The 11334-nt window shown below is 38.7% G+C and overlaps 1 protein-coding gene across 1 annotated transcript; it reads left to right on the top strand.

The window, feature by feature from the left end:
• The first annotated feature begins 1168 nt into the window (after positions 1-1168).
• lman2 (lectin, mannose-binding 2) lies at positions 1169-11117 on the top strand. The gene is made up of 8 exons (XM_071526529.1): positions 1169-1363; positions 2346-2464; positions 3067-3184; positions 4696-4778; positions 5864-6025; positions 7291-7405; positions 7730-7849; positions 8935-11117. The coding sequence occupies exons 1-8, from the start codon at positions 1195-1197 to the stop codon at positions 9093-9095; spliced, it is 1047 nt and encodes a 348-aa protein (XP_071382630.1). The 5' UTR covers positions 1169-1194; the 3' UTR covers positions 9096-11117.
• The last annotated feature ends 217 nt before the right edge of the window (positions 11118-11334 follow it).

Raw genomic sequence — 11334 nt, 5'->3', positions numbered from 1 at the left:
TTCTTTTTTTTTTGCTTTGTCAGGAAGGAAAGGGGCTTGGCTTGATTGATGAAACCTTTCACAGCACCACAGGATCATAAAGTTTGAGTACACACACCGTTTGAGTACACACACCGTCTTATTTCACCACCGGAGCAGGATCTGACTCAGTTAAACTATGAACTCCAGTCAGTGATCATCATAACACTATCAATCACCAATATAAACAAGAACTTTTACATTTTAGACATTTAAGGAGTGAAAACAATTTACCAAAAAACACGCTCAATCCTCAGTTATTTATGTGGGTGCTGAATCCTCAAAAAATGTGTAACGAAATACTCCAGGACAGCACTCCAATTAATTAATTTATATTTATTGTGCGGCAATAAATATAAATTAATTAATTGGAGTGCTGTCCTAGAGTATTTCGTTAGACATTTAAGGAGTGCAACAGTAGAATAAGATTCATAGATGACCAAAAATGAATTTAAAACAATTAAGTTACCACATTATGTTACCACAGGACAAATATGTAAGCATGAATCCTAGAAAATAAAGTGCTAGTGGGGATTTTGATTTTTTTTTGGGGGATCAATTATTGAAAAGCACTGTGTTTTTCCCATTAAAAGACCCCATCTTCACATAACATGCATTAGTTTGATACTACTTACTAAGATGCATACTATGAATTCATATCATACAGATTTAAACCAGCCTAAAAGATGGTGAACTATTTTTGCAAATAAAAAGGTGGGTGAAGTGAGTGTAGCTGAATTAATCCCTGTTAAATCTGACAAAATTCAATAAACTACAGTATCACTGCTTTTTTTTAATCCCTGCCTTCTATTACCATCTAGTGGAATATTTATCAAACACAAGTACTCCCTGATTGGCTTAGTTTGCGATGTGCTTGTCTCTGATTGGCTAATATAGTTTATACCGTCTGTAAAAATCGTCCGTGTAAAAACGTGCACCGATTAAAGGTTCCCCCAGACCAATGTAATTTGAAGTTTTACCATCAATTTGCTTTATAGTACTGCTAGACTTTTGGTATGCGTACATGGATGAATTTAGAAATACGCAGCGAGAAAATATATTCCCCAGTTATGGGAAGCGTAGGAACAAAAGTTAGACTCGTATTTGGTTTCTCTCCGGACAACAACAGAGGTGGGACCGGTTCGCTCTACGGAGTTTGAAACAACAAAAATAGTCATGACACTTTCTTCCCGAGGCCGTTTGAACACAATGAGAAACTTTACAGCATTTCTAAGCACAACACTGGCATTTCTTCTGTTTCAGTCTAGTTTAGTCTGCTGTGATATAACAGACGGGAATGCAGAACATCTAAAGAGAGAGCATTCGCTAATGAAACCTTACCAAGGTAAGACGGCTAGCTCGTTAGCTAACCTGCTGTTTTCTTCCTTGTTCCGCCTCTCTGCCTTGGCATGTGAAGTTATTTGGCGACACAGGCAGCTCCTTAAATAATTCAGACAACTAACTGACTATCGTGTTAGAGTTCAATCTTTAAAATTAATTTAATTAGTGCGTTTTAGTTGATATGTAACGTTAGCATTGGAGGCTGCTGACTCAAAAAGTTAAGGACGGGGCTCGGTAAAATGCAAGATGAAAAGGTCAAATTCAGGTAAATGGCTCTTGAACGAAGTCAAAGAGTAAACAACATAAAAAGATTTAAAAGCATAATCTTCCCTTTCCTATATGCACCAGCATACCGAAAACATCACGCAAAACTCCTTAGGTTTGCTGATAAGTTGCCTTACTTATCAGCAGCTTAAATACATTCTAGAACATAGCTTTAAACGTTTTCTGAATTGTAAGTGTCTGCTAGTAAATGCATTTATCTGATCCGCCAAGCAGCACTTGATTACAATATGACTTACACTTTTAAGATGGGTGCACACTCGTTATCGCCGATCACGGGGTATTTTGATGAAAGTGGATTGTGAACAGATGAACCAACTCTAAAATTTGAAAGTTGAAGAGCTGCAGGGTGGATTATATGTTCGCCGAATTTACCATTGGAGCCTATGGATTCAGGAAATGTCTTAAGTCATGTTCTACAAGGCGTGTGTATTTGCTGATGTGCTAGGCCACTTTACAGGACCAGATCTTTAAATGCAGTTTGGTGTGATGTTTTTTTTCCTTATACTAGAGAACAACAGAGGTTCATCCTACCTATATAGTGACGATACGCCAAAAAGTAACTTGTGTTAGGCTTCACGTTAGACTACTTGATGACAGTTCTTAGAGAGAATAAATTGACTTGTCCTCCTTTCCTCCACACTATCAAATTTTGTCCTTTCAGTCATTTCCTCATTCTCCCATATGATGTGCCTGTTTCCTAGGTGTTGGCACCAGCCCCTCCAGCCAGTGGGACTTCTGGGGAAGCACGTTGGTCACAAGCTCCTACGTCCGACTCACTCCTGACGAGAGGAGCAGGCAGGGATCCATCTGGAATACTGTGGTGAGGAAGCAGGATAAAAACAGCTCTTATCCCCACTTGGACTTGGCGGTATTACTGCTTGTCAGTTGAAGCTATGCCCACTTGCCTTTGGGTGTAGCCTACTGGTTCTCCCCTGGTTATCTTAAAGCCACGCCCCCTCTCAGCCTGGTTGTCTTGAAACCTTTTCAGCCTCAGACACACACTGAGGAAAGGAACTTGCTTTGATATTCTCTCTTTCTGTCTTTGTGTCTTTGTAATGGAGAGAATGATTGGTATGCTTCATGCAGAAATCAGGCTGTTAATGAAGGAATAACGGGCAAACCAGTTACCAGATTATTGTTAGTACATGATAGTTGCTACATGGAATCATCTTGTCTTCCCATCTGTATTTGAAATTCCCTGTCGCTGCTACTTTTACTACTACTACTACTATTACTTTTGGGTGATGAAAAATGAACAGTAGCAACCAAACCTCTTTTTAAAGGACATTAAATTTTAAGGGAGAAATATCTACTGCTGATTCTGATTCCTTCTCTCTCATGTTTCCCTTTTGTAAAGTGCTTTGCGACTGTGTTTTGAAAGGTTTGTGTTCAAATGAAGATTTATTGTTTCTCCTCATGCAGCCTTGTTACCTGAAGGACTGGGAGATGCACGTGCAGTTCAAAGTTCACGGGTCAGGAAAGAAGAATCTCCATGGCGACGGCATCGCCATCTGGTACACGAAAGACAGACTGCATCCAGGTAGGGATGACGCCCAGAGTCACTGAGTGATGAGTTTGGTTATGGCAGTTTTCACTGGCAGCCATGTTGGTGTCACTGTCCTGCTCCATGGCCCTGCATTGCTAAGTAATTGTAAATTCTATTGAAGTTGTTATTTAGAAATTTGGATATCCCACCCTAGTGATTTTGTGAATTATTACAATAAAGCAAAAATTCAGCTCTAGAGAAGTGGCAGCTACATGGCAGCCACAGTAAAACCTTGCCAAGCTCTTTGTTTCAGTGGCTCAGCTGATAAGTATTTAACATCTCAGCCTCTCTGCCTAGTATTTCACCACAGACAGGCATTTCAGTGAAACGGGTTCTCCCAGAATTTTGTGACAATGGACATTTTGTGAAATGACACTCCTAGCAATGCTCCCAGAGATCTTTGATGATATGCAGCAAGTCAAAACTTACTGCCATGTCACTTGTTGAGGGGCTTTTAAAAAACATCAGCGCACTAGAGCTGCACAGTGAATTCAAAAAATAATTGAAACTGCTGCAACTTCCAAATGGCAGAAGGCTCTATTTTTTTTTCTCAGAGTGGAGTTGTTCCACGCAGTCTAAACAAGATATTCTGCTGCTGTGGAGAATCCCTGGCTTACAAATCAATCTAAGCATTAGCATCTCATCCCCCTAACATGCTTAACATTATTTTTAAGGATTGCAAATGAAATTTAAAAAGGTGCATGCTCTTACATTATGATTTGCTGACAGAGAAGGAACACTGCTTTGGCTTGAACAATGTAGAGGCGAGAGCTGTGCTTTGTGAAACAGGGCAGTTCATATAGAGAAATGTAAATCCAAAGAATTGCACGGCACTTTTCTGATAAAAGAGAGTGCCTTGGAACTTTTTGGATTTACATTTCACTTCATGATATACATACACTACCAGTCAAAAGTTTGGACACACACATTTTTCTTTATTTTTACCATTTTTCACATTTTAGAATAATAGTAAAGACATCGAAACTATGAAATAACACAAATGGAATTATGCAGCGACCAAAAAAGTGTTAAACAAAATCAAAACTATCTTGTATTTTAGATTCTTTAAAGTAGCCGCCCTCTGCCTTGATGGAAAGGCAAAGGGTTTGGAAAGAAATTCACACATAGGCATCAACTTAACTTTTTATATTTGTCTAAGAAACACATTTCAAGCATTTAAGCAGAAACCTTTAGATCAAAATGGCTTTAAGAGAATGGAAAACAAACTACATTCAATAAGGTGTGTCCAAACTTCTGACTCATAGTGTATTTGTCTCTGTTGTTTGTCTCAGCCAAACTCTGCACTGAAATGCCTGTGAAAACATTTGTGCTCTGGGCAGGGAGCTAAAGATCACTCAGCATCACATTCACTCCATCAGTAAGCTTTGCTCACCATGTGTCGATGTTAGCGTCTAACATCTCAGCATGCTCACCTCACTGCTGACCACAGAAAAGTGTCTTGAGTTGTCTGCTCATGTCTCGCCCCATCTCTGCCTCCATCCTAGGCCCTGTGTTTGGAAACCAAGATCATTTTCTTGGCCTGGCTATTTTTTTGGATTCCTTCCGCAATGACCTTCATGGGATGGATGTAAGTGTTGGTGTGTGTTGGGGGAGGCGAATGACCTGCTTGTTTCTTTGCAGGGCCCGTGTTTTCCAACAATGCCCTGTTCCACGGGCTGGCTGTTTTTATAGACACTTATTCTAACGATGACGCCACGGACGTGAGTGGTTGCTCAGGATTTAATTGTCTGCATGATTGAGTTTTGATATTTGGTGTTTTATTTTTTCCTTCACTTTAGTTCAGCATGTTGTCAGTAAATCCAGCATGTCTCTTTTGGTTTATTTTCTGTGTTTCCACCACAAAAAAAGGAAATTTAATAAGACATGCATTATAAAGCACGATGGTTCGCTGAAAACGGCAGATTGCTGTTGAAACATGGTTAAACACCTTATTTGTTTTATATTTGTTTTTATTTCACCAGGGCATCATCCTGTGATGTAGGCTCCGTTCACACTGCAGCTGACAGTGTCAGAATTCATAATAATTTTTCCTGTCACATGTGACTCAGATCTGCTGTTTTCTAATATGTGCTATAACATCAGATCCAGAGGCATGTGACCTACATGCAGCTTGTATTTGAACGCTCACATTAGAATTTGTCAGCGTTGCCATGACAATAAGTAAATCTTATGTCATTTACCTTAGGCAGTTGTCATAATTTAGTCGGCTTTGCTGAGCAGTGCTAGCACAGAGGACAATGAGACACAACAATGGAAACAGGCAAATATAGACGACTAGATTGGTATTTGGGGAGATGCTTCAATTCAGTCAAAACTTGAAGACACATATCGCAACCAAAATGTTTTTCAAACAATTGGGAGAAGCGCAGGTGCAACAGTTACAAAATTGTCTTTTTGACATCGCTGTCTGTTCATATTGGTATTGGATATGAGTTACAATTTGGAATTGAGCATGAAAGCCTGCAGTGTGAACGTAGCCTTTGTGTATTCAAAACATAAACTGATATGACCAAAAAAGTATTGTGTGGACTTTTTATGGTACATCATGGTTTTTGTATTTCCTCTAGTCATTTTCCCCATCTCTCTGTAAGAATCTGCTTACACTACATTTGTTTTTTGTTGTATTGTTTCACTCTGTCTCCGTGTCCCCAGCGGTCCTTCCCCTTCATCTCGGCCATGGTGAACAACGGCACGGTGGGCTACGACCACGGCAGAGACGGCCGCTCATCAGAGCTGGGCGGCTGCTCCGCCGAGATCAGGAACAGAGAGCACGACACGTACCTCGCCATCCGCTACTCCAAGGGAAGACTCACCGTACGTTACCAAGCTCATTACACATGCACAGGGTTTCCACTAAGTCCTGGAAAGTCTGGAAAATTAATTTTATTGGTGAATAATTGCACATGGAGCATGTCAGGATTTCTAAACAGCTTCACAGGCGCTGAAGGGTTTGAAAGAAATTAATAGAAAATCGAACAGAGTGAAAAATATATTTCTAGTGTTAATAAAGCAAATTAATTCAAGTCCAGACACAACTGTGAGTTGAATATAAAATGCCTTTATTTGGAAGAGCAAAGAGATAAAAGTAAAAAATAAAAAAACATCACCTGTGTGCTTCAGCTTATGTTTTTCTCTGGGTGTCCTCAGGTTTGCTTCTTTAATATCTTTTTGCTCTCAAATAAAGGCATATTATATTCAGATCACAGCTGTGTCTGGACCAGGATTTATATGCTTTATTAACACTAGAAGTATTTTTCTCCATTCTTCTGTTTCCTATGAAATTAAACTTATAGTTTCCAGGTCTTAAAGTATGGTAACTTCATAAAAAGTCTAGAAAAGTTGGGAAAAACACTTTTAATAACATATCAATACACAGTTCTGTGTTGTTGGAGATCCACTTTTAATTTACTAATGGTAATATTTGATAGTTTGAAGAATAATTCACAGCTATAGAGTTATATGGCCTTATTGAAAGTCATATTGCCGAGCCAGTCACTGTACATCATACTGAACACAAATCAAATCTTCAAATTCAGTCAAGAAATTAAGGACTGGAAAAAGTCTTGTCCCCTCAAACATTTCAAACATTAGGCTTATCAGTACTCTAGGTTTACTAGTTAATCTAGTAACAGTTATTACTATTATTATGATGATAACTACAACATTATTAAGTAATCATGTAAAAGCGTTCTTTCTAAAACGCTCTATCTGTTTTGGAAAAAAAAAATGTATTTCCAAAGAACCAATCATTCTATTCTCCAAACTATTTTGTAAGCAAAGGTCAAGAGATGATTTATAATTTCAGTAGTAATCCTTAATGTGTTTCACTTTTAATGCCAGGAATAATTTTGTTAGGGGCAGTTTTTTCTACAAATAGTGATCATCTCAATTTGGAACAGAACTCCTCATATAGACATCGTTGTGTATTTTCTGGTTCTTTAGGTAACAACATTTTTAAGGTGTAGGTCCTGGTGCATCTGAAGTAAGAAAAACAAACTCCTGGCATTTAATTTCATACAAACTGAGCCACCATTTCAAGTGTATATGTTTGTGTCTTGTCATTTATACATTTCATGCAGATCATGGTTGATGTGGATGACAAGAATGAATGGAAGGAATGCATTGACATCGGAGGTGTTCGTCTTCCTACCGGGTATTTCTTCGGTGCCTCGGCAGCCACAGGAGATCTGTCTGGTAGGTGGAAGGATTCGAGCTGCACAGTAAATCCAAAAAAATATATATACTATATTGAATTTGCAATATTCACTCCTGCAATCTCTAAATCTCAGGCTGAAATTTTCTGGTGGAGTGAATCTAGTGACTGATAATCTAATAACAGTGTCCCTTTAAATGGGTCAAAAATGTAATAAAACCTCTTGATGTAATTGCTGGGTAATGTAATAACATCACATTATTACATTAACATACAGAATAAAGTATGACAAGCCCAAGTCTCTGTTATAGCATGTGATTAACAGAATGGTAAACAGTCCTAACTCTTATGGCATTGTGTCCCAGACAACCACGACATCATCTCCATGAAGCTGTACCAGCTGATGGTGGAACACACCGCCGAGGAGGAAAACCTGGACTGGACCAAGATCGAACCCAGCGTCAGCCTGCTCAAGTCTCCCAAAGGTGGGTTACACCGGGTCCAAAGGTGTTTTCTAATCATTGTCAACAGCAGAAAACCTGTATGGAGTCACATGTTTTAACTCCAGTCTGGATCACATGGATTTGTGCTACAAAATTGGATCCTGAGGCATACGACCTACATGTGACTTATATTTGAACATTTGAATCAGAATTTGCCATGACAGCAAGTAAATGTTACAGCATTCACCTGAGACCAGGGTCTGGGTCAATTCATGAATGAACTCATCAGTTCCAGTTCAACTGAGGAATTGGAATTGGAATTTGAAAAATCCTACAGTAAACTGAATTAGAATTGAACTGGAATTTCACAGAGTTGAATTTAATTCAATGAAATTCTGTGAAGTTCCATGTTTCTTTTGTTTTTCTTTACCACATATCTGGGATTCCACATAGTGTTATATATTATTAATACTGATTCTAAAATGTTAAAGGGACCTTTCAGGTGGTATTTGATGCAGAACATGTAATCATAATCCATACATTATGATTTAATGTATTTGATTTGTTGTCTTTTATTTGATTCATAATGTTTGATTCATAATATTTAGAAAGTCAAGACACCCTCTCTTAGAAGTGCAATTTCATGGAATTCAATAGAATTCAATTCTCTTTCCTGTCATTCCAATTCTGTTTCCTTACAGCTGGGTGACATTCATATTCCAACTCCAGGAACTGAATGGGAATTTACCATGCATTCTCAATTCAGTTCATGAATGGCTCCAACACTGCCTGAGACAGTTGCTAGAGTTTTGGCTCGGCTGAGCCAGTGTTAGCATGGAGAACAACAAGACACAATAATGGAAAGAAAGACAAATAGCGGACTTGATTAGTGTTTAGGGAAACACTTCAATTCAGTCAAAACTTTGAAGCACACGCTGTAACTGAAATGTGTTGGAAACAAAAACAGATGTGATGTGTTTTGTTATTGTCACTCTGCACAGTTCATATTAGTATCAGATATGGGTTTCATCCTAGAATAAACAATCCAGAAAAATCTGATATGACATCAATTTGGTGTTGAGCAATGAAGTCCTGCAGAGTGAACATAGCCTTTTTTTCTGTTTCAGACAACATTGACGATCCAACCGGAAACTTCCGCGGCACGCCGCTCACCGGCTGGAAGGTCTTCCTGCTTCTGCTGTGCTCTCTGCTGGGAATTGTAGTCTGTGCTGTGGTGGGAGCTGTAGTTTTCCAGAAGAGACAGGAAAGGAACAAGAGGTTTTACTGAGGAGAGAGATAGAGAGAGAGAGAGGAGGAGAAGAAGAGAGAAAGAAACCTTATCAGAGAGGTATTCATGATGAAATGAACTGTTTCCAGATGACAGATCCAACACATTTAATGTGAATTTCTTTTCTAAAGATTGTACAAATGTTTATATCGTTGAAGCACTGCGTTGAGAGTAAGTTATGGTAACTTCTCATGTTGGTAAGAAGGTAAAGCCATGGTGCACAACTAGTGGCAAACACCATGAGAGACCCTTTAGGTTTTTTTGCCCATTTTCTGTATTTTGTTTGCTTTCAATCCAGGGTTTTTGTCTTGGAACAAACTTACTGACATTTGCAAACTTGTAACTTTCAAGTTTCTTAAGAGATTGAGTTCAGAGCCGCTTGTTCTCAACCAGTCGATCTCAACCTTTTCTTTTTCTCCCCTATTGAAGGCATAAACCCACAAAACCAAATGTTGAATTTTATTTTCCCTTTCAGGCTATTTTACTTGATTACTTGCTGGAAGAAGCAATTATTTCATTGCATTATTTCACAACAAAAAGGCATATAGCACAATGACTGAAAACATATTTTTTTTTTCAGACCCCATAAAGCATCTCGAAGATTGAGATCCACTTGTTTATATGATGATTTCTTTTGCCTCTCTTTAAAATCTGTTCTGTATGTAAGGGTTCTGATTGGGATGGTTTGCTTTTGTATCAGACTTTTATTTTTACATTGTTTTAAGTCTTTCTGCTTTAGACTTTGGGGGGTGGAGGGGGGGTCGTTTCTACAGCGTTGCTCTGCTTGCTATAAAAGAAAAAAAAGTTAGTGTTGTCACCATACCAGAATTTGGACTTTGATACCAATACTACCTTCAGTATCTAACAAGCATGTCATTTAGATAAGGTGCGACCTGTTTGGCTCTGTGAAACCAAATACAAAAGCCAAATTTGCCGACCTCAGGATTCGGTTGTGGATTAGGATTTGGTGAAAGTACTGAATGTTTATAAAATTCAGTATTGGATTCAGTCTTTCCCAGCAGCACTGAAATAGTATTGAAATTTTGGTTATTGTGACAACACTTCAGAAACCATGCAGAAGGATGCGCCATGTGCATAAAGATGGCTGTCCCACAATGCAAAGTGTCAAAGCAACAGCAGTTAGGACAGCAGGGAAAGAGATGGAGAAAATGCTGGATGCTCATTTGGTAACAATTCACTTTACAGTGGCCTTAGTCCAGTGGATTAGCCTGTGGAAAAACAGTGTACAGATGTATTTGCACATTTCACTGCATGCTTGCATCACTGCTGCTCTACCTGTGCGGCAGAGGATTTTTTCCCAGGAAAGAGCTTGCACTACTTTTCCATAGGTTACTACACCCACCAGAACAAGGCCACTGTAAAGTGTTATAGCACAATGCATTGTGGGTGGATCAGGAAAACTGATTGACCTTGATCCTGTAGGCCGAAACATTTTATGCGCTTGGTTTTATTCCAGGGTCTTTGGGTCTGTGGGAAGAGTGGTATTTTGGGGATTTATCTGGAATATGCCTTTATTATTATTTTTTCCAGTGTGTGTTTTCAGTTTCCAGTGCTGAATCTGGACTAAATCTAAGCGATTGTGGGAGAAAAACTACAAAAAACAGGTTTCTTCAGTTTTCATTTCTGCAGAACATTAATTATATTGTAGCAGCTGAGCTGAAATACTAAGAATTGTGATTAATCAATGGTAGCAGATGGCTATCAGTGTTAATGATTATGCTGTTAGTTTCAAACTTTTAAAGTAGAGGAGTTGCTGATTCTTGAAGGCTGATGGATGGATTGTTCAAAGGCACATTTTCACTGGCAATCCCGTCTCTTTAATTTCTCCGGATATCATGTACGTCTTTTTTTCTTCTTGCGTTCTTTTTCTTTTTTGTTTAGTTTTGTTGCAGCTTCCATCTCCAACATGCACTTGGTTTGCTCTGTCTTTACATCAATATATAGCAAGGAAGGAGCATGTCGATCCTGCGTGTGAAAATTGAGGACTTGACAATGACAAAGATGTAAAATTGAGGACTTGACAATGACAAAGATGTACTTTCCAAAACCACTGAAACATGCAGCCTGTGTTTTCATTCCTAAGTTCTGACGCTACATTTTTATCACTACTCCTGTGTTCTGTTAGCCATTCTACTGTATTTGTTCATGCCACATCAGTAACATGTTTGGTATGAGAGTCGAGAGTCAATAGTTTGCTCTTTTAATCAGAAGCAGTGAA

Source organism: Centroberyx affinis, unplaced genomic scaffold, assembly GCF_046629955.1.
Source record: "Centroberyx affinis isolate AG114_WGS23_722 - 3 ecotype Tasmania unplaced genomic scaffold, CSIRO-AGI_Caff_v1 ptg001423l_1, whole genome shotgun sequence".
In the NCBI taxonomy this organism is placed as follows: Eukaryota; Metazoa; Chordata; class Actinopteri; order Beryciformes; family Berycidae; genus Centroberyx; species Centroberyx affinis.
Note: the sequence above shows the minus strand (reverse complement) of the source record. Positions and strands in the feature narration are given on the sequence as shown.